Source organism: Dryobates pubescens, chromosome 25 (assembly GCF_014839835.1).
Source record: "Dryobates pubescens isolate bDryPub1 chromosome 25, bDryPub1.pri, whole genome shotgun sequence".
In the NCBI taxonomy this organism is placed as follows: domain Eukaryota; kingdom Metazoa; phylum Chordata; class Aves; order Piciformes; family Picidae; genus Dryobates; species Dryobates pubescens.
In genome coordinates this window covers 6393365-6418861 of record NC_071636.1, presented here as the reverse complement: position 1 = coordinate 6418861, position 25497 = coordinate 6393365, and the positions used below count along the sequence as shown (strand labels likewise).

General features: G+C 55.7%; 1 protein-coding gene across 1 annotated transcript; it reads right to left on the bottom strand.

The window, feature by feature from the left end:
- Positions 1 to 4763: 4763 nt before the first annotated feature.
- Positions 4764 to 5978, bottom strand: CMKLR1 (chemerin chemokine-like receptor 1). The gene has a single exon (XM_009909623.2). The coding sequence runs from the start codon at positions 5929 to 5931 to the stop codon at positions 4846 to 4848; it is 1086 nt and encodes a 361-aa protein (XP_009907925.2). The 5' UTR covers positions 5932 to 5978; the 3' UTR covers positions 4764 to 4845.
- Between the last annotated feature and the right edge of the window lie 19519 nt (positions 5979 to 25497).

The following is a 25497-nucleotide window of genomic DNA, read 5'->3' as shown; positions in this document are numbered from 1 at the left end:
TACTGGAGGAGATGAGATGAGACTGGAGGAGGTGAAATGATACTAGAGGAGATGATACTAAAGAACATGATTCCAAGAAGATGATGCAATACTGGAGGAGAGTATGCTAAAGAAGATGATACTGCAGAAGATGATTCCAAAGATGATGCTGCTGGAGGAGATGATACTGAAGGAGATGATACAATACTGGAGATAATGCTAAAGAAGATGATACTGAAGATGATGATTCCAAAGAAGATGATACTGGAGGAGATGAGATGAGACTGGAGGAGGTGAAATGATACTAGAGGAGATGATACTAAAGAACATGATTCCAAGAAGATGATGCAATACTGGAGGAGAGTATGCTAAAGAAGATGATACTGCAGAAGATGATTCCAAAGATGATGCTGCTGGAGGAGATGATACTGAAGGAGATGATACAATGCTGAAGAAGATGATGCTGTAGGGAATTCAGGCCAGGAATCCCCTCCCCAGCCACAGCAGGGAACACCCCTTAGGGATGAATCCAGTGAGTTCTGGGCTCCAGCCATGCAAACGATGCTGAGGACTCAGAGCAGGTCAGAGGGAAGGTTCTCCCCTTCCTCCCAACTTAACTCCCACCCCAAGCCCACGCTGCACTTCACAGGAGAGCCCACCTCAGCAGCACCTTCTCAAGAAGATGCAAGTCATCAATCTGAGCAGCAGCAGCAGCAGCAGCAGCAGCACCATTCCTCCCTGACAAAAGCAGCAGCTTTCTAAATCAGCTTTAGTACTTTCCCATCAAATTTCCAGCTGACAACCTGCCTGAGCACCAAGGAGATAATTTAAACATAGCTCCAGCCTGCCTAGCACTGAGGAAAGGGGAAGGGCAAACCTCTTCTCTCTCTCTCTGTTTTTTTTTCCTTCCTTAACTCCATTTCCAAATAAAAGGAGGTGATTTATTTGGGGAAGGAAAATGCAATTTTAGTTCAGCTAATTGAAAAAGAAGAGTCATTAAGGACAGTAAATGTGCTGCACAGAAATGATTTGGGTTTATTCCTGACTAATTTGGTGTGAAATGAGGCCCAGCCTCAAGTTTTTAAGGTCCCTGCAAGCTGAAGGCAGCAGAGAGGAGGGGGCACAGAGAGGCAGAAGGCTAGGGATAGGGGTCCTGGGCTGGGGGGCAGTGTCCTAGGAATGGTGGTCAGTGTTGCAGAGCTTAGGCTGGAGTTGAGGCCCTAGGGATGGGGATCAGGCTCTTTCCCATCCTCATCCCAAAACCCAGCTGGGATATGAAGGGGAGCAGAAGGAGATGGAGCAACAGAATGCTGCTCATCATGAGGTGTGTGGCTGGATGCTGAGGTGTGCAGCAGAGCACTGGAAGCCTGCTGCTGTGAGCCTCTCCCCATCCCAGCCCCAGGGGGGTCAGGGGGGTTTGGGGGGTGGACGCTCGTGGGGTACAGGAGTGATGGAGAACCAGCCTGGGCTGGGTGAGATGCAGAGCCCCAGCTCTGTGCTGGCATTAATAACCATTCCTCTTCCAAAGCAGCATCACAGAGCTTTCTCCAGATGGGATCTGACAGGGAACAGGTCGGGATGACAGGGACCTGGGGCCAGAGGCTGGCAGTAGCTCGGTGCACAGATTAACAAGGCAGGAAGGTGGGGGTGGTCCCCAGCTCCCCCTGCCAGGCTCAGCACAAGGAAAATGCTGCTCTCCCACATGATTTCTTGCATGGATACTTCCCCTCCCCACCCCTCTCTCCCCCATCCCCCAAAAAAGGGCTTCTTCCAGGGATGAACTCCTGTGGGTTTCCACCTTCCGCTTCCCACAGGAAGCAGGTTGCCCAAAGAGGTCATACATGCACCATCCCTGGAACAGTTCCAGGTCAGGTGCTTTGGTGCTCTGAGCAACATGCTCCACCTGAATCACAGACTGGTTTGGCTTGGAAGAGACCTTTAAAGGTCATCTAGTCCAAACCTTTCTGTTGGGAGGTGTCCCTGCCCACGGCAGGGGGCTTGGAACTCGATGATCTTTAAGGTGCCTTCCAACTCAAGCCATTCGATGCTTCTATGATCTCCAACTAGAGCCACAAATGACTTTACCAGGAATGGGTCCAGGGATGGATCATCCACCACATCTCCAGGCAACCAGTTCCCAGTGGGAAGTTGAAGAGGGAAAGCCACAGGGAGTATAGAATCATGGAGTCCTAGAATGCTTTGGGTTGGAGGGGACCTTCAAGCTCCTCTAGTTCCAACCTCCCTGCCATGGGCAGAGTCACCTCACACTAGACCAGGCTGCTCAGAGCCACATCCAGCCTGGCCTTAAGAACACCTCCAGGGAAATGGAAGCATCTTTGGAGCCATCCTGTAGAAGAGGCTTGGAGCACCATGCCCCCATCCCAGCTGCTGGGCATAAAGCCCCAGCCCCACATCCCTGTGCCTCTCTGCTCCCAGCTGCTTTCCTTCAGTCCCAAATTCAATGCCAAGGCTCAGGAATACACCTTAGGATGGGTCTGCTCACTGGAAAGCCCTAGCATGTCTCCTGCTCCACACAACCACGAGCCTGAGCACGTACCAGGGGTGTTTGTATGTAAACCAGGTTCTTTATTCAACAGACAAACAGCTACAAAGAAGAGCTCAAATATTAGGTTTCCCAAGCTGTCATCAGAAGGCTCTAACCCAAGGTTATGTACCAAGTTCTCCCTGGGGTTTATTTCTGGGAAAGCTGTTTGCAGGGAGAACAGATGGGCTTGCAAAAGGCAGCCACAAAGACGAGTGAGGAGCATCCTCACACCAGCACCGACCTGGGAGCACCGCAGCACCAGACGGAGGGGCAACCACAGAGTCATAGAGCTGCTTCAGCTGGAAGAATCCAAGATTGAGTCCAGCCATTGACCCAACACCACCATGGCCATTAAACTGTGGCCCAAAGTGCCTTTGTCTACATGGTGGGGTTTTTAACACCTCTATGGATGGTGACTCCATCACCCCCCTGGGCAGCCTGTTCCAATGCCAATGGCATGGTGCTGTGTCCTTGAGGGAGATGGGCTGCCCTATTCTCCCCATCCCACATGGCCCCAACCCCACCCTATGGCAGAGAAACAGGAGAGCAGATCCTCCAGCTGCTTCTTGCCTCAGTTCTGCAGCTGCTCCAAATCCTGACCCCAAAAAGCAGCAGTGGCTGCTGGCACGTGGAGAGGACTTGGCCTTTCCTTGCTCTCCTGGGAGTGAGAGGCTGTGGGGGACATGGAGAAAGCAGCAAAGGGTGACACCAGTGTCACAGTCAAGAAGCCCGCCCAAATGGTGAAGGATCTCCCAAATGAACTGTGCATGAAATTGCATAGAGATGGTGGCTCAGCCCATCCTTCACTGCAGAGATTTGTGCGTGGTGGCAGCAGGCTCCTACCAGCAATGGACTCGCTGCCTGGTTGGGAAGAGATAAAACCTTCCCACAGGATCAGCTGGGTGACACCAGGGAGCAGCCTTCAGTGGAGCCAGTCCCCAGCTCCACCTGGAGCCAGGAGGGGAGAGCAGCAGGTCCTCTCCAAGAACCACAGCCTGTGGAGCTGCTCCCCAGTGCCACCCCAGTGCTTTGCAGGGAGCTGCTGGGGCTGGTGGCTCCAAGCACCAGACCACAGTGCCAAATGTACCGTGTGAAACGTGCCCATCGAAGTGGGCTTTGTTCAAAGGCACCTCAAATGAACCCCCCCTCTGATTTTCACCCACTTTGCCATGGCAGTGACCTTGTGTAGGAGCCTAACCCCCAGCCTGGCAGGTGGCCCTGGATCTCTGGGTCTGGATCATCGAGAAGACACCCAAGAATCCCTGGCTCACCAAGGCTGGGATATTCAGACCCTCAAACCCCTCTTCTGAAGGGTACAAGGTGCTCACAACACAGTCCAGAACATTCCTCCAGTACCAACATACTTTAGCACTTTAACATGAGTAGCTACAACCATACATAGGTCATAGGAAGAACATCACCAGTTAGGCCATAGCAGCTATCACACATGGTAGGTGCCCAGCAGGCCACCCATCTCAAGAGCTTGCTATGGAGGTGCCTTCCCAGCCTCATCTTCCAGCCTGTCTCTGGCAGAGGCAGAAAGGTCCTTGCCAAGTCAGGCAGCACATGGGTTAGACAGGAATGCCCTGAAATGTCTTCTGAAACAGAATCACAGAATCAGCCAGGTTGGAAGAGACCTCCAAGATGATCAAGTCCAAGATCATCAAGTCCATCCAATCACCCAACCCTAACTAATCAACTAGACCATGGCACTAGGTGCCTCATCCAGTCTCTTCTTAAGCACCTCCAGGAACATCGGCCTCACCACCTCCCTGGGCAGCACATTCCAAGGGTCAATCTCTCTTTCTGTGAAGAACTTCTCTCTAAGGTCAAGCCTAAACTTCCCCCTGCACAGCTTGAGACTGTGTCCTCTTGTTCTGGTGCTGCTTGCCTGGGAGAAGAGACCAACCCCCACCTGGCTACAACCTCCCTTCAGGCGGCAACACCAGTTTGGTGCAACCATCTTTGCAGCCACAAAGGAACCACAGAATCAGAGAACTGTTAGGGGTGGAAGGGACCCCGAGGATCAGCTAGTTCCAACCCCCCCTGCCTTGGGCAGGGACACCTCTCACTAAATCAGGTTGCTCAGAGCCACAAGGAAGATTGAGGGTGGTTGTCTCTTCTCCACGTGCACAGAGCAGTGGTGTCCAACGCCTGCAAGCCCCCAGGCAATGACAGCAGTCGATGAATGTGCTACAGCACAGCACTGCACCACGCGTGAAGCCACGCCAGGGGCCCCCACGACGGCGGTCACCATCACAGCGGTGGGCATGGGCAACACCAGAGGAGCGCGGCCCCTCCTGCAGGCACCCAGCTTGACTTCAGAGGACCGTGGTCTCCTTCTCAGTCATGGAAGACATCTTGGAGAAGCTCCTGTGAACGATGCTGGAGTGGCCTGTCTCCTCGCTGAGGGCATTCACCAGTCTGGAGAGGATGGTGACCTTGAACTTCTTGAAGTCCTGGCCCATGAAGACGTAGAGGACGGGGTTCATGCAGCTGTTGGAGGCGGCCAGCGCCGTGGTGATGGGGACGAAGATCTCGAAGGCGGAGCGCGGGATCATGCCGGGCTCGGTCTCCAGGAGGTTCAGCAGGTGGTAGGGGCTCCAGCACAGGAAGAAGGTGACGATGATGGTGACGATGATCTTGAAGGGCTTTTTGGTCTTGGCCAGGCGGTTGCGGCGCAGGTTGAAGGCGATGGCGACGTAGCAGAAGGTGATGACGGTGATGGGCAGGATGTAGCCGGCCAGGAACCTGGTGACGTTCACCGTCCGGTGCCTCACCAGCGCCAGGCCTTGGTAGGAAGCGTTCCTGGAGAGGGAGAAGTTGCTGAAGCAAATGACGGAGTTGTGGGCTTGGGCCGTGTCCCGGAAGACCAGAGAGGGGCAGCTCATGACGATGCCGATGGTCCAGATGGCCAAACACACCAGGTAGGCCAGGCTGGGGCAGCGGTGGTTCTGCGACCAGACGGGGAAGACCACCGAGACGTAGCGATCGAAGCTGATGGTGGTGAGCAGCAGGACGCTGGTGTACATGTTGAGGATGAGGAGGAAGGAGTTCAGCTTGCACATGACCGTCCCGAAGACCCAGTGGTAGCGCATGGCGGTGTAGGCGATGTTGATGGGCAGGAAGATGTTGAAGAGGAAGTCGGCCACGGCCAGGTTGAGGAACCAGACGGCGTTGACCGACTTCTTCATCTTCAGGGTTATGATGGCGATGACCAGGCCGTTGCCCAGGATGCCCAGCACGCAGGACACGCTGTAGATGACGACGGAGAGGATCCTGGCGACGTCCTTGGGGTCGTGGGCTGGGGCTGTCCACACGTTGCTGCTCTCCTCGTAGCTGTAGTCTGTGTAGTCGCTGTAGTTATCGATGTCGTCCAAGTAGTTGGACAGGTTGGAGAGCGCCATCCTCTGGGAGCAAGCTGCAGCCTGGGCAGCCCAAGGGGCCTGCAGCTGGTGGTGTTCCTCTGTCTCTTTCTGTGGAGGAAAAGCATGGTGTTAACCACAGCCAGCACAGCCTGCTGGAGAGATGCTGGTCTGCAATCACAGAATCAGTCAACCAGGTTGGAAGAGACCTCCAAGACTGTCAAGTCCAACTGATCACCCAAGCCTAACTAATCAACCAGACCATGGCACTAGGAGCCTCATCCAGGCTTTTCTTAAACACCTCCAGGGATGCCAACCTCACCACCTCCCTGGGCAGCCCATTCCAATGGCCAATCGCTCTTGCTGGGAAGAACTTCTAAGACCAAGCCTAAACTTCCCCTGGTGCAGCTTGAGACTGTGTCCTCTTGTTCTGGTGCTGGTCGCCTGGGAGAAGAGACCAAGCCCCTCCTGGCTACAACCTCCCTTCAGGTAGTTGTAGAGAGCAAGAAGGTCTCCCCTAAGCCTCCTCCTCTCCAGGCTAAACACCCCCAGCTCCCTCAGCCTCTCCTCCCAGGGCTTGTGCTCCAGAGCCCTCACCAGCACACGGGCATGAGGGGCTGTGGAGAGAAGGGATGGAGCACACAGGTACAGAGGATCCAGTGGGGAAGAAGATGGTCCTGCAGCTCCTCACCAGGTTTCCACCTCCCAACCAAGAGACAGTAGCAGCCTGAGCCACAGGATGTGATTCAGTCCCTTGTCTCCACCAGGATGTGGCTGTAGCCTCATCCTGCAAAAAATGTCTATTGCTCACATACTTCCAGGCTGAAAAGGGGGGTTTAGAATCATGGAATCGTTTAAGATCATCATGTCCAACCATTAACCCATCATTGCCAGGTCAACACTAAACCAGGTCCCTCAGCATGACATCTCTATGGCTTTGAAACCCCTCCAGGGATGGGGACCCCACCACAGCCCTGGGCTGCTTGGTCCAAGGCTTGGCAACCCTTTTAGAGAAGAAATTGTTCCAAGCCTCCCCTGGGGCAGCCTGAGGCTGTTTCCTCTTGTCCTATCACCTCTTGGGAGAAGAGATTGATCCCCACCTGGCTCCAGCCTCTTTTTCAGGGAGTTGTAGAGAGCCAGAAGGTCTCCCCTCAGCCTCCTCTTCTGCAGACTGAACAACCCCAGTTCCCTCAGCTGCTCCTCACCTGCCCTGTTCTCCAGACCCTTCACCAGCTCATTGACAGCGTTGAGACCTTCCAGTCTCCACAGTATCCCAGCTCTTCTCCTTTTCCCCCTTTGAAGATTGGGCTCAAAGCCTGGTATGCAGCTCATCCCATGCTCCACTGATGCCAGGCACCTGCTGAAGCTGGCATCACAGCCTCTCACCTCTCCTCTCTGGTGTGGTGACTGTGCTCCCAGCACAGCTGGATGCTTGATGGGATGGGGTCCAGTGGTGGTGGTTCAGTGTCCCACAGCTTGAAGGCAGCTCCCTCCACACGGGTCTAGGACTGGAGCTGTGATACTGAAGCCAAGATCAAACAAAGGCTGTTCGCCCTCGGATGTGGAGCTAAGGGAGGAAACAGAGATCCAGCCATGCTGGGATTTAACCCTGTGCTAGCCTGGGAACACCCTTGCCCACCAAGGATCTGGTGAAGTTGGGGTCCTGTCCTGATCCCAGCAGCTTTTGGGGTCTATATGGACCCCACCACAGAAAACTGCACCCAAGCTTGGGTGCAACACCTTAACAGGGGGGGTTAAAGCCAAGAGCCACCAAAACCAATCAGGAAAGCCCAAGTGAGCCATGGCAAGAGAGGTGAGATCTGTATGAGCCCCACCACAGGGCATCACACCCAACCTTGTCCTTGCAGGATGGACATGACCCTACCCATCCAGGTTGGACTCTCCTGTTTTCAGGTATTTCAGCTCCAAGACCTTCTCCCCCCACCCCCCAAGCATCACCCTCCCCATCAGCCCTGCTTTAAAATCCCTTGGGTGTTTGTGCTGTAGCTCTATTGTTTCTCCCTGGGCTTTTCCTCCTGTTCCTTCCTGCCATTGCTGCTGCTCCCAACACTGCAGTCCCCAGCTGGGGGTGGTGGGGGTTAAATCACAGCCACATCACCTCCCCCACTCCCCGTGCCAAGCTCCAGGAGATGTTAAGGAGCCAGAATAAAGAAGGTTTGAGCTGGAAGGAGGCTCTGCCCCAGTGAAACCTTGGTCATCAAAAGGATGAATGAAAGTTGATGATGGGTGGAAGTAACAGGATCAGCAGAACTGGCTGCTAATGGCCCTGGGTAATGAGCTGTCCTGAATGCTGCCTGCATGGACCAGCGGGCTTCACCCCATCACCTTGTCAAAGCAGAAAGGTGAGGGAGCCCAGAGCTCCATGTCCATTCTACCCCACTTCATTGCATCCCATCCCACCCTACTGCATCCTGTTGCATCTCATCATCACAGAATCTGTTTGGAAAAGCCTTTTAAGACCGTCCGTTCCAACCATTCTCTAACTCTGCCAAGCCTGGCGCTAAACCATGTCCCTCAGCACCACATCTCTGCCCCTTTGAAACCCTCCCAGGGACTCAGAGAGGGATTCAGGATCCCCTGCAGGGATTCAAAGAGGGATTCAGGATCCCCTGCAGGGATTCAACCACCTCCCTGGGCAGTCCGTCCCAGTCTTCGAGAAGCCTTTGAGGGAAGAAGTTTCTTCTAATATCCCTCCCCCTGGCACGCTGAGAGCAGGAAGGGAACCAAAAGCCAGAGCCTAGATCCACTGGAAAAAACAAAAATCACCCAGCAAATTCCTACCTGCATTCCCAAATCCCTCCTCCTCCCAAAACTGGAGAGCCTGAGGGGGTGGCTGCATGAAACCTCCTCGTTTTTCAACACACACACACACACACAAAACAAACCCGACCCAAACCAAACCACAAAAAACCCTCAAAGCCTGGGGAAATAAACAAATAAATAACAAACACACGTTAAAAAACCCAAACCCAAAAAACAAAGCACGATTCAACGCTGCTCTCAGGGCTGAAAACATCCAAACGCGGAGCCAAAACCGCTTCGGCTCTCCGCTCTGTTCATCTCTGTCCTCCCACCTCAACAACAACAAAAAAAAGGAGAAATGAGCACAGGATCTACCCAAAATAGCCCCTTTTTTTTAATGTCACAGCGCTGCTGTTGCACAGCTGGGTTTGTGGTGGTACCCCAGGGAAGGCAGAGTCTGCCCCGCGGGAGCCGGGGTTGGGATCCCCGACGGGCGGCTCGCACATCGGCAGCGTCCCGGCGCGCACCGGGGGGAGGATGAGGTCAGGGATGTTGTTCTTGGGAAGGCAACAGGAAACAGAGAGAACAGCAGAAAAAAATGTTCAAATCCAGCTTCTCTGGGCGAAAGCTCTTCCCGTGGCCAACCCAGACGGGCGGAGGACGGATGTGACCGAGGCTATGGGGAAACCGGCTGGGAATGCGCCCCGGGAGGGCAGGGGATGCTCAGCACCCTGGCAACGGGGACCAGGCTGGGCACAGGATGTTGCCTGAGCTCTCAGCTGCCTGCATCAGCGCTTTGTAGAGACAGGAAGGCTGCCAGCACTGCCTCTGCCTCCAGGCAGTGGTTTTACTGGAGGTACTGATACAGGTTGGGGGTGGGTGGGGGGAATCAGATAAAATTCAATATAATCAAATGAAAACAGCAGAGAGGCTTTGGAGCACGCGAGAGCCTGCCTGGGCTGTCAGTGTGCAGCCTGGGTTTACTCTCATGATGCTATGAAACTGGGCTGGGAGCAGCTGGGATCACCCTCCCAGCACTGGGGAAAGTGGAGGTGCCTTTGGGTTGGTCTCTGCCCCACCCCACAGCACCCACTCAGCATCCATGAGGTGCTAAGTGTACAAGGGACATGCAGAGACAGGACAGACAAAACTCCTTGAGAAGCAGGAGGATGACCAGGGTGGGCTCTGCTTGCCTCTGCCTGTCCCCTCTCTGCCCTTCCTGCCTGCCCTAATGCTTGTGCCCCTGCCTATCCCCTTGCCTGCCCTTCCTGCCTGCCCTAATGCTTGTGCCCCTGCCTATCCCCTTGCCTGCCCTTCCTGCCTGCCCTAATGCTTGTGCCCCTGCCTATCCCCTTGCCTGCCCTTCCTGCCTGCCCTCATGCTTGTGCCCCTGCCTATCCCCTTGCCTGCCCTTCCTGCCTGTCCCTTGCCTGACCTCCTGCATAACCCCTGCCTGTCACCCAGCCTGCACATCCACAGCCACCCCCAGACAGCTGCTCTGCCTTTTTTCCCTCTCTCAAGCATTTCCCACTCCCCAGCAGAGGTTTCCAGGGTCCCACAACACCCCAAACCCAAATCCACTTCCTCCAGCGTGCGTGGGAGGAGCGTGGCCAGGCTGCCCACACAGCCCCAGCACAGCCCTGCTGCTCCCCGAGCTGGGGATGGCAGGCAGATGTGGGGGACACACGTGGCCCCTCATCTGAGCAGCTTTGGGAAAGTCACACAATCCCAGAATCTCAGCATGCTGGGGGCTGGAAGGGAGCTCTGGAGATCATCCAGTCCAACCCTCCTGCTCAAGCAAGGGTCAACCACAACAGGTTGCAGAGGAACACGTCCAGGCTGGTTGTGAAAGTCTCCAGAGAAGGAGACTCCACAACCTCTCTGGGCAGCCTGCTCCAGGCCTCCAGAACCCTCACACCAAACAAGTTTCTCCTCCTGTTCAGATGGAACCTCCTGGGTCCCAGTTTGTGCCTGTTGCCCCTTGTCCTGTCCTGGGCACCACTGACAAGAGTCTGGCCCCAGCCTCTTGCCCCCCACAGGTCCTATAGCTCTTGCTGGGCATTGAGAAGCTGCACTCAGGCTGCTCTTCTCCAGGCTCAACAGGGCTCTTAGCCTTTCCTCCTCACAGAGATGCTCCAGGCCTCTGAGCATCTTTGCTGTCTCTGCTGGACTCTCTCCAGCAGCTCCCTGTCTCTCTTGAACTGGGAAGACCAGAGCAGAACTCCATACTCCAGTTGTGGCCTCGCTGTGCCACTCAAGGGGGAGAAGAACCTCCCTTGACCTGCTGACTACACTCTTCTTCAGGCACCCCAGAAGACCATTTGCCCTCTTGGCCATAAGGGCAAAATCATGGCTCATTTTCCTCTTGACCTGCTGGTACCAGCTGCCTCTAAGCCCAGCCACAGCACCCCCATTTTTCCAGTCCAGGGTGACACAGGAGGGACATCCTCACAGGGATCCAGCATCTAGCCCTGCACCAGCACCTCCCAGTCCCTCGTGGGGTATTGTCAGTGCAGGGAATGGAGGAGCAGCTCTGGGATCCAGCTCCAGTTCCCCTTTATTTTATGCAGTGATTGCCATGGCAACAGCTGCTGCAGGGAGAGATGCTGTGGAGCATCCTGCTCCCCACAAGGATGCCCAGCGATGGAGCCCCAGCCCTTCCTTCACTTGGCCACCAGCCACATGACCAGCAAGAAATAAGGAGCTTGGACCACGGTGCTACAAAACCCAAAAGCTGCTCCTGAAGCATGGTCCCAACCCTGTCACCCATCCCTGCTCCCTCTGTCTGGCTCCCAGCAAGGGACTGTGAAGGGAAGAGGAATGCAGGATGGCAGGGGAGAGGCAGCAGCATGCTGAGCAGCCCCACCAGCCTGACACTGAGCACTCCAGCTCCTGCCTGCCTGGAGACCCCTAAAGCAGAGAGAGGGGACAAAACCAGTCCCTAACAGAGGAAACTGAGGCACCAAGGGTGGTAGAGAAGCTTGATCCCTACCTGCATCAGTGGCACTTGGGCACATCCCCGCTTCACTTCCACAAAGCAGCCCTTGCTCCGCTGGGATGCCCTGCTCCTGGTGGGGATCTGGCAACCCTCAGCTGCTCCCTGCTTGTGTGAACAGGGAGAGAAACCCGAAGAGCTGGAAAAGGCAGCCTGAAAAAAAGGCAGCTGTGCCCAGGGTGGGACAGAATAACATCATGAGTCAGTGTTTATCTGGGCAGAGCCAGCCAGGCTGCGCGGGACAGGACATGTCAGGGTGGGATGGGTCTCCACGACCTGCCCCTGGCCACAGCCTGGGGTCACCTCGATGGAGAGCGTGCCCCAACCCGGTCAGAAACTGCTGTTTGACCTCCAAACACAGGTCAAGCCTCCCAGAAGCTAGGCAAAGGAATCTGAACTTCCCTGGCACGGTGCTGGAAGCCACCCTGTTCAGAAGAGCTCAGCCCCTTGCTCCTCAGCCTTCAAGTCCTCGTGAAGCTCGAGTAGTAAAAGGGAACATCTTGGGTGTTTGTAGCTACACAGGCAAAGATTTTCCTTACAAAGAGCAGTTTGTCTTTCTCTGCTGCTTAAAAGGACTGGAGCCTCCTCTGAGATAATAAAAGCTCTTTTATCTCCTCTTGCCTCTGCTTCATCTCCCCTCTGCATTCTTTTGTATCCCTCTAGGTTGTCATCAGGGCACTTCGATGGCAATCAAAAGGCCACTAAAACTCCCTCCTTCTGAGCGCCCTCCTCACCGAGGAGGTGGAGCAGGGCACGAAATGCCATGATCCCAAAGGGGTTTCCTCCCTTTTAGAGCTCCAGGGCCTGCCTCAGCCCGCTGAAAACGTCCCTTATCATGGCCAAGGCTTTACCCTGGCTGCTTGGGGAGGGGACAAAGCCATCAGGGACACTGCTGGAGAGGTGAAAAGCAGCAGCTCGCGTGCCACCTGCCTGAGAGCATAAAGAGGAAGGAAACCCCTGTCAGAGGGACGGATGTAGCCATGGATGGGGGACAGGCAGAGCTGGCAGAGCTCATCCCTCCCTCCCTCTCCCCCCCCCCCCCCCACCAGCCCCCTCCTCCAAGTGAAAAAAGTCAACCCTGGATTCACAGGAGCATCCTCCCAGCTCGCAGCTGCGGGTGGCGTTCCCAGCTGCATGCTGATCAGGGCGGCAAAGAAAAGCCTCCCCTGTTCTCCTCGTCCCCACCGAGGTGACACTGCCACATGATGTGAGGACATTCACCCCCACCCCACTTCCCAGCTCCTGTGGTTGCTGCTTTGGAGGTTTTATGGGAAATTAGGGAAAAATAAAGGGGGGTTGGGGTGGAGGATGGAGGGCGAGGGTGACCCACGGGGGTCCCAACGTGCGATGGACCCCCGTGGGTCACCCTCGCCCTCCATCCTCCCCCATGTCAAGCTCCAAACCTCATTAAGGCTGCCAGGTTTGGAGTGCAGATGGGAAGATGGGAAGAGAAAAGAGAGAGGGACAAGGGAAGAGAAAAGAGAGAGGGACAAGGTTCACCATGAGCTCTTGTGGCCAAGAAGGTGAACGGTCTCTCCAGGGGCAATGAAGAAGAGTGTGGTCGGCAGGTCGAGGAAGATTCTACTGCCCCTCTCATCTGCCTTGGTGAGGAGGCACCTGGAGAACTGGGTCCAGTTGTAGGTCCCTCAGGAAAGTACTGGAGACAGTCCAGTGGAGGCTGCAAAGATGCTGAGGGGCCTGGAGTATCTCTGTGAGGAGGAAAGGCTGAGAGCCCTGGGGCTGTGGAGCCTGGAGAAGAGCAGCCTGAGAAGGGATCTTCTCGGTGCTGATCGACAGCTAAAGAGCTGGGGGCAAAAGGATGGGGCCAGAGTCTTGTCAGTGGTGCCCAGGGACAGGACAAGGGGCAACAGGCACGAAATGGAATCCAGGAGGTTCTATCTGACCAGGAGGAGAAACTTCTTTCCTGTATCCTGGGGGTCCATGGCAGACAAGAGCATGCTCCCCCTCCTTCAGCACACTGGCCAGGGCCTGCCTGTTCCCAGCTGTTCATGCAGCTGGGTCCCAGGCACTAAGGTGGATCCAGCATCGAGTTCCCAGCAATGAATCAGACTGTCCTGGTATGCACTGGGACCCCAAGCAGAGGGGCAGCAGCCAAGAGCCAGCCTAGCCTCATCTCTCGTGAGTAGGTGACAATTGTCTGTGGCATGCATGGTGCACCCACTGGCCAAGCATGGCCTGAGCCTGGATGGCCACAAACCTCCCCTCCAAGCCAGGGAAGCCCATCCAGAGGGGGACACACATCAAAAACACAGGCACATGAAGTAGTCAGACCAAAATCCAGCACTCTTCACCAGAGCACTGTGTTCAACCAGAGCTTGGGACAGAGCCTCCACCTGCTCCTCATCACCACAGATTAGTTTGGGTTGGAAGGAGCCTTAAAGATCATCTAGTTCCAACCCCTCTGCCATGGACAGGGACACCTTCACTAGCCCAGGCTGCTGAAGGCCTCATCCAACCTGATCTTGAACACCTTCAGGGAAAGGGCATCCACAGCCTCCCTGTGCAACCTGTTCCAGTGCCTCCCCACCCTCACTGGAAAGGATTTCTTCCTAATCTCCAGTCTCAATCTCCCCTCTTCCAGCACAAAGCCATTGCCCCTCATCCCATAACTACAAGCCCTTGTATGAAGTCCCCTCCCCTATCCATGTGTCTCCTGGCTCTTGGCTTCACCCCAACATCCTCAGAGCCAGCAGCAGCACAAGGGGAAACCCTCACTGGGACAGCAGGTGATGCGCAGCAGGGAGCGATGGTGCCTCGGGGGAGCTTGTGGCCACCACCAGGGCCATGCAGGTGGGGACATTAACCCCACTGCAAGTGGCCAAGCTCCCACAGGAGCTGAGAGAAAAAAGAGGAATTGGAGCTTGGGATGATACCCAGCTTTGCACAACATGGTGTTGCAACATCACCTCCTGCAGCTGAATCAGGAGGAAACTTGCTGATGCGCCCGGATCAGGGGGCGAGCGCGGAGAAAGGAGAAGAGACACGCGAAAGCCCAGACGTCTGCAGCGGGCAGGGATGTGCCAATCCCGAGGGCTCGTGACCAGCACGCTGGCATCCTGCTCCCAGGGGCTTGAGGGACCCCCAGGATGCTCCCTGTGCCACGCTTGAGGCATCAGTGGCGAGCGGCAGGCCGCCGGTGGGACGCAAACCCTTCACGGCCTGATGCGCCCAGGTGAAGCGGAGTCCCCGTGGCAGCTAATGGCATTAGCTCCCCAAAGAGACGTGGTGCTGCCCGGGGTGGGCTGCACCACCTGGCCCTGCCCCGTGGCTCTGCCAGCACAATCCATCCTGTGCTCTCCCCCAGCAGCACGGCCCCCCAGCCCACCCCCCCAGCAGCCCCTTCCTCAAGCCTTCCAGAGACCTTTCCAAATACCTCAGGCAGCGCCCCGCTCGCCAGCCGCTCCGTGCCAAGGAGGATGAGGTTGGGCTGCCAGGCTCACCCCCGTGCCTAGCAAGGAAGAGGAGCAGCTCAGCCCAGCCCAGCCCCGACGCCGAAGGCTCTGCAGGACTCGCATCCCCAGGCAGCCCCCGGGTGCCACGGGCTGAGGGCTGCGGGTTTTAAGGGCGAGGGGAGGGGGAAGGAGCGGCGGCCACATCCATCAGCGAGGTTTTCTTGGCAGCACGATGCTCCACCAGCAACAGCTGGGAGAGGGTGTGACGCCGGGAGCTGGGAACCTTGGCCCGGATCCTGCTGAGACCCAGCGTGAGGAAGCAACAAGCTGCTTCCCAAGGGGCCTCTTTTCCTGTCCCGTCCCACCCCCTCCCCAGCCAGAATCACACCGCCCTAACGAGGACCAGAGGGCTCTGGAACGATGTCGGCTCTGCTTGAGGAACCCAAAAGAAGGCAGGTGGCTGCCAGCCACCCCACTGTGTTGTCCCCACCCTGGGTCAGCACTTGCTGTCCTCTGCTGCTTCCCCCCCCCCCAACCTAACCGCCCCCAACTCCTTCCAAGACGTTGACTCACTTCCCTTCCTCAAATCTGGCTCCCAAACGCTGCTGCTGCTGCTGCTGCTGTGGCTCAGGGACTGCTTTCCCCATGGCTTTCATTAGCACCAGGATGCAGTGGCTGGTTTCAGTCAGCACCCCCAGTCCGGGCTCCCCAGCCCGTGGGGGGGAGTCTGTAGTAGCAGCTCCTTCACACACATCCCCCTCATCCCCCCCTCCCAGCCCAGTTAACACAGAGTGGGTACTGAGGGGCTGTGGGAGGCACTGGGTTCCCCCAGGCAGGAGGGATGGGCAAGGCTGGATGCAGGGATGGGGCTCAGAAGAAGCCTGGTCCCCAGACCCTCAAACTGGGAGGAGCCTGGAAGGTTTTCCGGGGCAGCCCCCAGCTCGGGAGTGCTGAGCAGCACAGCCCCCACCCACGCAGAGCAGGAGGTTTGGATAACCCTCTGCTTGATGTGGCACCAAGAAAATCCCTGCCCTCCCCACACAGCCCCCACGCCCCTCAGCCCCAGCTCTGATGTGGGACCCAGCTGGGATAAGAGCCTGGGAAGGGTTTGGGTCCCCAGTTTGGGTGTGAAGGCAGCAGGAGGTTTGGGGGTGACAAGCCCCTGTTTTACCCTCCTCCTGCTGGCAAGAGGCAGCAAGGAGAAGGGACAGGATTCAGCCATCCAGGACATGGCCTGGGGATGGGGCAGGAAGAATCCTTCCAGGACACAACCCAGAGAAGGGGCAGGATTCAGCCATCCAGGTCACAACCCAGAGAAGGGGCAGGATTCAGCCATCCAGGACACAACCCAGAGAAGGGGCAGGATTCAGCCATCCAGGACACAACCCAGAGAAGGGGCAGGATTCAGCCATCCAGGACATGGCCTGGGGATGGGGCAGGAAGAATCCTTCCAGGACACAACCCAGAGAAGGGGCAGGATTCAGCCATCCAGGACACAACCCAGAGAAGGGGCAGGATTCAGCCATCCAGGACACAACCCAGAGAAGAGGCAGGATTCAGCCATCCAGGACACAACCCAGAGAAGGGGCAGGAAGAATCCTTCCAGGACACAACCCAGAGAAGGGGCAGGAAGAATCCCTTCAGGACACAACCCAGAGAAAGAAAGGGCAGGATTCAGCCATCCAGGTCACAGCCTGGGGAAAGGGAAGGATTCATCAGTCCAGGACACACCAGCACTGGGTTTGCCACCAGCCAGTTCCCCCATCTCCCTCACAGAGATGATGCTCACATAATAAGGCTAATTAATTAATTACCCTTGATTATAAAGCCAGCCCAGCAAGTATCCTGCAGCTCAAGGCAGCACAGGGAAAAAATAACCACAAGCTAACATTTACCTGCTTGAGTGTCCTTGGAGTCAAATGGTGCAGCTGCAGAGCAGCTCCTGGATGAGGCCTCAGAAGATGCTCAGCCCAGGCAGCATGGTAGCAGGGCAGGGGTCCTGAGTACCACCTCAGGGCATGGTGGGTGCTCAGCACGAGGCTTTGCCAAGGGCTGACCACAGTGATGCGAGGACAGAGAAACCCAACGGCACTGAGGGGTCCTGAGCCAAGACCCAGCACAGGCTCAGCTTCTCCCCAGCAAGGCTGAGCTTTGCAGACCCCACAGCAACGGGGTGGGAGCTGAGCCATGTGCCTGGGCAGGATTAGTCCATCTCCTCACCACCCAGTCCTTTCCCAGGCACCTGCCACTTCCCCAGGGCAGCGCAGGACACAGGATCCTGCTCACACACTTGTTCCTGTGCCTAGCATGAGGTGGCAGAGAAAACCAGGCTGATGTGGGGTAAAATGTCACATCCTGAGGGTTTGCCCTGCGCTGTGGTTTGGGGTTTCCCTCTGAGGAGCTCAGCATTGCCTGCTCAGCAAACCACTGTGGACAGGAACGGGCCACGGCAGGACGAACAGTCCGTTCCCAGGGGCAGAGCTGCTGGGGACTCACAGAATGCACCTATTGAAGGAACCCACAAAGGTCATCTTGTCCAACTTCCCTGCACTCAGCAGGGACATTTCCAACCAGAGCAGCATGCTCAGGGCCCCACCAAGTTTGACCTTGAATGTTTTCAGGGATGGGGCCTCAGACACACACACACACACACCCTCCACCCCCCCGAGCAGCCTGTCATAGTATTTCACCACCCTCATTGTGAAGAGCTTCCTCCTAGTGTCCAACCTAAATCTCCCCTACTCCAGTTTCAAACCACTGCCCCTTGTCCTGTCCCCACAGGTCCTTCTAAACAGTCCCTCCCCAGCCTTCCTGTAGGTCCCCTTAAGATACTGAAATGCTGCTCTGAGGTCTCCCTGGAACCTTCTCTTCTCCAGGCTGAACAATCCCAGCTCTCTCAGCCTGTCTTCATAGGAGAGGTGCTCCAGCCCTCTGATCATCTTTGCAGATGAAGCAGCACAGAATGCACTGTCAGAAGGGACCCTGAAAGGTCACCCAGTCCAAGCCCCAGCTGAAATAACATCTGTCCAAGGAACCCAGGATGGGTGCAGGGTGCAGCAATGGTTGAAGTCACAGTTCCATCCATTTCTCTTTGCCTCTCCCCTGCTCAGCAGTGAACTCACCAGAGAACTGAAATGCAGGAGCATCCTTTGGGAACAGCTCAGGCAGAGGGCTGGCAGTGGAGCCTTTGGCATCCATCACGGCCCTGGCAAGCACCCCGAGTGCCACCCACGCCGAGCGATTAGAGCTCTAAATTTGGTTCTATCAGGAACAGGTTGAGTTATGGTGGAAGCTTCTTGTAACCCCACCAACAGCTCCATGCAGAGCCAGAGTGAAAGGACTGAGCCCAGTAGGTCTGACCCAGCCCAGATGGGTGCTCACCCTGCTCTCACAGAATCAGAGAGTGATGGGGGTTGGGAGGGACCTCTGGAGATCACCCACTCCAACCCCCCCTGCTCAAGCAGGGGCACCCACAGCAGCTTGCCCAGGAGCACAATGTCCAGGTGGGGTTGGAATCTCTCCAGAGAAGGAGACTCCACAACCTCCCTGGGCAGCCTGCTCCAGGGCTCCAGCACCCTCACAGTAAAGAAACCTCTCCTCCTGTTCAGATGGAGCCTCCTGGGTTCCAGTTTGTGCCCATTGCCCCTTGTCCTGACCCTGAGCACCACTGACAAGTCTGTCCCACATCCTCTTGCCCCCCACAGGTCCTTTAGCACCTGCTGAACACTGATCAGATCCCCTCTGGGGCTGCTCTTCTCCAGGCTCAGCAGCCCCAGGGCTCTCATCTCCTGTGTGGGCAATGGGAACCCGCCTGAGTCATCCTAAAGCAGATGTCACACTTAATGTGGAAGAAATTGCACAAAGGAAGCTTTTCCCTCTCTGGAGGAGCTTTCTCCATCATTTGGCAGCACTTTCTCTCACCCTGGGCAGAGGCATGGTGAACAAAAAACCCACACATCACACAGAATCAGTTCTTCAGTGTGAGGGTGGTGAGACACTGGAATGGGTTGCTCAGAGAACTTGTGGATACCTCATCCCTGGAAGTGTTTAAGAGCAGGCTGGACGAGGCTGCTGTAGTGGAAGGTGTTCCTGCCCGTGGCAGGGGATTGGAATTAGATGATCTTTAAAGCCCCTCCCAACCATTTGGGTTGAAAGAGGCCTCTAAGATCACCAAGTCCAACCGTTTAACCCAGCCCTGCCAGCTTACCGCTAAACCGCTCTCCCGTCCCTTCCAGCTGCGAGGTCACAGCACAGGGCTCCCAGCCCCGCTTCGTGCTCGGCTTTATCCCCATGGATACCAGCTGCCCTGCCTTTCCCACGGGGGGGATGCAGGGAGCTCAGCCCAGCAGCTCTTGGCTTCACAACCCACTGAGGTAAGGAGCTCTGCATCCCGTTCCTGCCTCCCCATCCGGGTGGAAACGAAAGCTCGCTGTGCCAATAAAAAGCCCACGAACAGGATGTCAGAGAGCCCCCTTGCTGTCCCTGTTCTGCTGAGCTGATACAACCAAGGACACACAAAAACCACACCACCCAACCTTGTGCAACTTGGGGCTTTATAAATAGCAATGGGGCACGGCAACCCAGCTGGGCTCCACACGGCCACGTCTGTGCTGGCACAACTGTGGTCCCGGGGCTGGTGGAAATGGTGCTGCTGGAACCACCCTCTCCCACCACATCCCACTGCTGGGATCATAGAGTCATGGAATGGTAGGGTTGGAGGGGACCTCTGAAGATCATCCAGTCCAAGCCCTTAGCCAAAGCAGGATCACCCAAGGCAGGTCACACAGGAGTGCATCCAGATGGGTGCTGAAAGTCTCCAGAGAAGGAGACTCCACAATCATAGAATTGAGCAGGCTGGAAAACACCTCAGAGATCATCAAGTCCAACCTATTACCTAGTACCTAACACCTCATGACTACTAAACCATGGCTCCAAGTGCCACATCCAATCCTTTTTTGGACACTTTTAGGCATGGGGACTCCACCACCTCCCTGGGCAGCACATTCCAATGGCCAGTTACTCTTTCTGGGAAGAACTTTCTCCTCACCTCCAGCCTAAACTTCCCCTGGCACAGCTTGAGACTGTGTCCTCTTGTTCTGCTGCTGGTTGCCTGGGAGAAGAGACCAACCCCCACCTGGCTACAACCTCCAATCTCTCTGGGCAGCCTGCTCCAGGGCTCCAGCACCCTCACAGTAAAGATTTTTCTCTACATGTTGAGGTGGAACTTCCTGTGTTCCACTGCATATCCATTGCCTCCTGTCCTATCACAGGGCATCCATGAAAAGAGACTGACCCCTTCTGGACACTCACCCTTCAGGTGTTTGTAAACAGTCATAAGATCCCCCCTCAGGCTGCTCTTCATCATCCCTGGAGGTGTTTAGGAAGAGCCTGGGTGAGGCACTTGGTGCCATGGTTTAGTTGATTAGATGGTGTTGGATGATAGGTTGGACTTGATGATCTCAAAGGTCTCTTCCAACCTGGTCTGGTCTATTCTATTCTACTCTACTCTACTCTATTCTCCAGGCTAAACAGCCCCAGGCCTCTCAGCCTTTCCTCATCAGACAGATGGGCAGGACACAGACAGCCCAGCCACAGCATCCCTGCACTGGTGGAAGGGTGCAAGGCTTGGACATAGACTTGATGTTTTAGCCTCAAATTGCTCTCCTTGCTCCTTCTCCACCTTTGCTTGACTTTAGCCTGCAGCATTTTCCTTCCAAGGCTTTGCTCTGCTGAACACTGGCAGGTACTCAGGAACACGAGTGGAACACACAGGAGTGATGGACACCCATGGGCTGGGGTAGAGATCTTGCACTGCCCTGTCTCACCTCCTGGCAACCCAAAAAAGACTCTTTGCAAAGCAGGGTCTGTGCAGCAGGATGTAAATAACTTGTTCTGCAGCATGTCCAAAGCAGGCCAATGAAGCTGGTGAAGAGTCTGGAGAACAAATCTGGTGAGGAGCAGCTGAGGGAGCTGAGGTTGTTCAGCCTGGAGAAGAGGAGGCTGAGCGGAGACCTTCTGGCTATCTTCAGCTCCCTGCAAGGAGATCAGAGCCAGGTGGGGGTTGGTCTCTTCTCCCAAGGACCAAGTGATAGACTATGGCCACAAGTTGTACCTGGGGAGGCATTAGGAACAATTCCTTCCACCTGAGGGTTGTCAAGGCCTGGCCCAGGCTGCCCAGGGCAGTGGTGGAGCCTCCATCCCTGCAAGGGTTTCAAAACCATGGAGGTGTGGTGCTGAGGGACATAGTTTAGTAGTGAAGAAATGTTCCTTGATATGCAACCTAAACCTCCCCTGCTGCAGCTTGAGTAGAGACCAAGCCCCACCTGGCTCCAGCCTCCTTCCAGGCAGTTGTAGAGGGCAATGTGAGGTCTCACGTTTATGTGGAACCTCCTGTGCTCCAATTTGTGGTCATTGCCCCTCCTCCTGCCACTGGGCACCACTGAGAAGAGACTGATGGGTGATGGATTTCATTTCTAAGGCTGTGGTTTTCCCCTGGATGGAGTCCCCTGGCCAGAGCTGCAGCAAACACCTCCTGGAGCTGTGAAGATCCAGGCTGTCACAAGGCAAGGGTTTATGGCTGCCAGGGAGAGAGGGGAGGAGCTCTGCTTCCCCACCACCACCTCCCCTGGGTTAGATCAGGCTGGCTGTGAGGAACCTTCTTTGATTCTTTGGGCTAAAGCCTCTTCATCCACGTGGAGAAGCTGAGAAATGAACTCTGTCTGATGTGAGACAGGACATCGGCATGCAGCTCCTCGGCGTTCCCTCCCCGAGCTCCCTTCTGGGATCCAATTTGCTTCCCTTCCAAGCCAAAGCCAGGATCTGGCATCCATCAGCAGCACTAATTAATCCCTCCTGATGCATCCCAACATTTATTTGTTTGTTCAATCCTCCTCAGATAATGGATCCATTTTAGGAGCAGGCTTCTGTCCCTCGGGCCAGTCCTGGTGGAGGATGGAATCCATCGTGGGGCTGAGCTTTGGACATCAGGATGCTCCAGCTGGAGGAAGCAGCCTCAGAGGGAGCTGCTGGAGAGTTGCATCCAGTGTGGGGTTGAGCTTCAGGCATCAGGGTGCTCTAACTGTATCCAGCTAGGGGAAGATGCTGGTGAGGGTTCAGGTATCCCCCATGGCTCCTCAGAACCACCAAGTGACTCTCAGCACTCCAGAAATAGTCCCACCACTGGCAGGGGCTCAGGAATAAAACAGCTCTTGCTGCTATTTATAACAGTGAGAGGGGGGAGCAGAGCCCTAAGGACATGCAGCAAGGGCACCCTGCCCAAAATGAGACCAAACATGGCCTGGCTGGAGAGCAGCCAGGCAGAGGGGGACCTGGGGGGACTGGTTGATAGTAGGCTGAACATGAGCCTGCAGTGTGCCCAGGTGGCCAAGAAGGCCAATGGCATCCTGGCCTGCATCAGGAACAGTGTGGCCAGCAGGAGCAGGGAGGTCATTCTGCCCTGTGCTTAGCACTGGTTAGGCCACACCTTGAGTCCTGTGTCCAGTTCTGGGCTCCTCAGTTTAGGAAGGAGGTTGAGATGCTGGAAGGTGTCCAGAGAAGGGCAACAAAGCTGGGGAGGGGTCTGGAGCACAGCCCTGTGAGGAGAGGCTGAGGGAGCTGGGGTTGCTTAGCCTGGAGAAGAGAAGGCTCAAGGGAGACCTTATTGCTCTCTACAACTCCCTGAAGGGAGGTTGTAGCCAGGTGGGGGTTGGTCTCTTCTCCCAGGCACCCAGCACCAGAACAAGAGGACACAGTCCCAAGCTGTGCCAGGGGAGGTTTAGGCTGGAGGTTAGGAAGAAATTCTACAGAGAGAGAGAGATTGGTCATTGGAATGGGCTGCCCAGGGAGGTAATAGAGCACCATCACTGGAGGTGTTTAGGAGGAGACTGGATGGGGTGCTTGGTGCCATGGTTTAGTTGATTAGATGGTGTTGGGTGATAGGTTGGATGCAATGATCTCAAAGATCTCTTCCAACCTGGCCTATCCTATCCTATCCTATCCTATCCTATCCTATCCTATCCTATCCCTTGCTCAGAGGTGGCAACTGGAGTGATCAGGCCCTGGGAGGGCTGCTGAGCCACTTCCAGTCACTGCCCAGGTGTGAGCTCTTCTTCCAAGGTAAAGAGGAGAAAAGGAAAATGGAATTAATTGCAAGGGAGAGCTTCTGCTGCCCGTGCTCCAGCAGCTCTCACCTGCTCTGCTTGGTGCACCAGGAATTATTGATGGGATTTCATTAATATGCAAATCTGCACCACTCGATTGGCTCTGCTGGAGGCTTCCCAGCCCCTGACAAGTGGCACAAGTGCCTGGTCCCACTGCCACCCTGGGACTGGGCTGAGGGGCTTGTGCCCGGTTCTGGGCCCCCCAGCTCCAGAGAGAGTTCAGAGATGCTGAGGGGCCTGGAGCATCTCTGTGAGGAGGAAAGGCTGAGAGCCCTGGGGCTGTGGAGCCTGGAGAAGAGCAGCCTGAGAAGGGATCTTCTCGGTGCTGATCAACAGCTAAAGAGTTGGGGGCAAGAGGATGGGGCCAGACTCTTGTCAGTGGTCTCAGTGACAGAACAAGGGGCAAAACGGGAACCCAGGAGCTTCCATCTGAACAGGAGGAGAAACTTACTTGGTGTGAGGCTGCTGGAGCCTTGGAGCAGGCTGCACAGAGAGGTTGTGGAGTCTTCTTCCCTGGAGAGATTCCAACCCCACCTGGGTGATCCTGGGCAAGCTGCTGTGTGAGCAGGAGGGTTGGACTGGCTGATCTCCAGAGGTCCCTTCCAGCCTGGGATTCTGGGATAATTCACCTGCTCTCCTGCCCAGATGTCTCTTTATTTTGGGGAGAAAGCCAGCCCCTAGGTCAGTGAAGGAGAACCTGGGGCACCTCAGCTCCATGCTCTTGCCTTAGCACATCTGGCCAGGGAGATGCTGTGTGAGCAATTAATCCCATGTGGAGGTGACCTGAATGTGAGGTGACCTCTGATTTATCCCTGTCCTTCGAGCAGAGGAAGAAGTTCCAGCCAGAGGGCTGAGCGACTGCGGCTGAGCCGCTTTGCTCTCTGGCAGGGAGCATGAACTGGTGCAAGGCTTTTGAAGCTGCCTTCAAGGAGGAACAACAGGGATGTAATTTCTGAGGAAAGGGTAAAGCATTGCCCTGGACATCCTATTCTTGATGCTTTAAGCATGTGCTGGAGCATCTGCCACCCCAGCCTGGCTTCTCCCAAGATCAGGAGGAAGCTGTTCACGGTGAGGGTAGAGAGACACTGGAACAGGCTGCCCAGAGAGGTGGTGGAGGCCACATCCCTGCAGGCATTCAAGATCAGACTTGGGAAACCTGATCTAGTTGGAGATGTCCCTGCTGACCGCAGGGGGGTTAGACAAGAGGACCTTTGAGGGCCCCTTCCAACCCAATTCATTCTCTGATTCTTCCCATCCTTGGTGAACCCCAATGAGCAGCTGGTGTGGAGCAGCTGGCAAACAATTTGTCAACCATGCTCAAAAAGGGAATAGAATAGAATGGAAGTAGAATGGAAGTAGAATGGAAGTAGAATAGAAGTAGAATAGAAGTAGAATAGAAGTAGAATAGAAGTAGAATAGACCAGACCAGACCAGGTTGGAAGAGACCTTCAAGATCATCAAGTCCAACCTATCATCCAACACCACCTAATCAACTAAGCCATGGCACCAAGCACCCCATCAAGTCTCCTCCTGAACACCTCCAGTGATGGGGACTCCACCACCTCCCTGGGCAGCCCATTCCAATGGCCAATCTCTCTCTCTCTGTAGAATTTCTTCCTAACCTCCAGCCTAAACCTCCCCTGGCACAGCTTGAGACTGTGTCCTCTTGTTCTGGTGCTGGGTGCCTGGCAGAAGAGACCAACCCCCACCTGGCTACAACCTCCCTTCAGGGAGTTGGAGAGAGCAAAGAGGTCTGCTCCAAGCCTCCTCTTCTGCAGGCTAAGCAACCCCAGCTCCCTCAGCCTCTCCTCCCAGGGCTGTGCTCCAGACCCCTCCCCAGCTTTGTTGCCCTTCTCTGGACACCTTCCAGCACCTCAACATCTTTCCTAAACTGAGGGGCCCAGAACTGGACACAGGACTCAAGGTGTGGCCTAACCAGTGCTGAGTACAGGGGCAGAATGAGCTCCCTGCTCCTGCTGGCCACACTGTTCCTGTTGCAGGCCAGGATGCCATTGGCCTTCTTGGCCCTCTGGGCACACTGCTGGCTCATGTTCAGCCTAGAAGGGTTTAGGAGAAGAGAACCAAGTGGTTGGATGTAACCAGATCCAATGAATGGATGGGCCAGTTAAGCACTGGCAGAGCCTGGCACCAGAGGGAAGGGTGGGCTGGCACGAAGAGAGGTGATGGCCCCAGGGCAGGGGTGGTGGTCCCCAAGCCCTGGTGATGCAGGAGAGCACAGCACAGGTGCTGACAGCCATCCCCCATTGCTGCTCCTGGC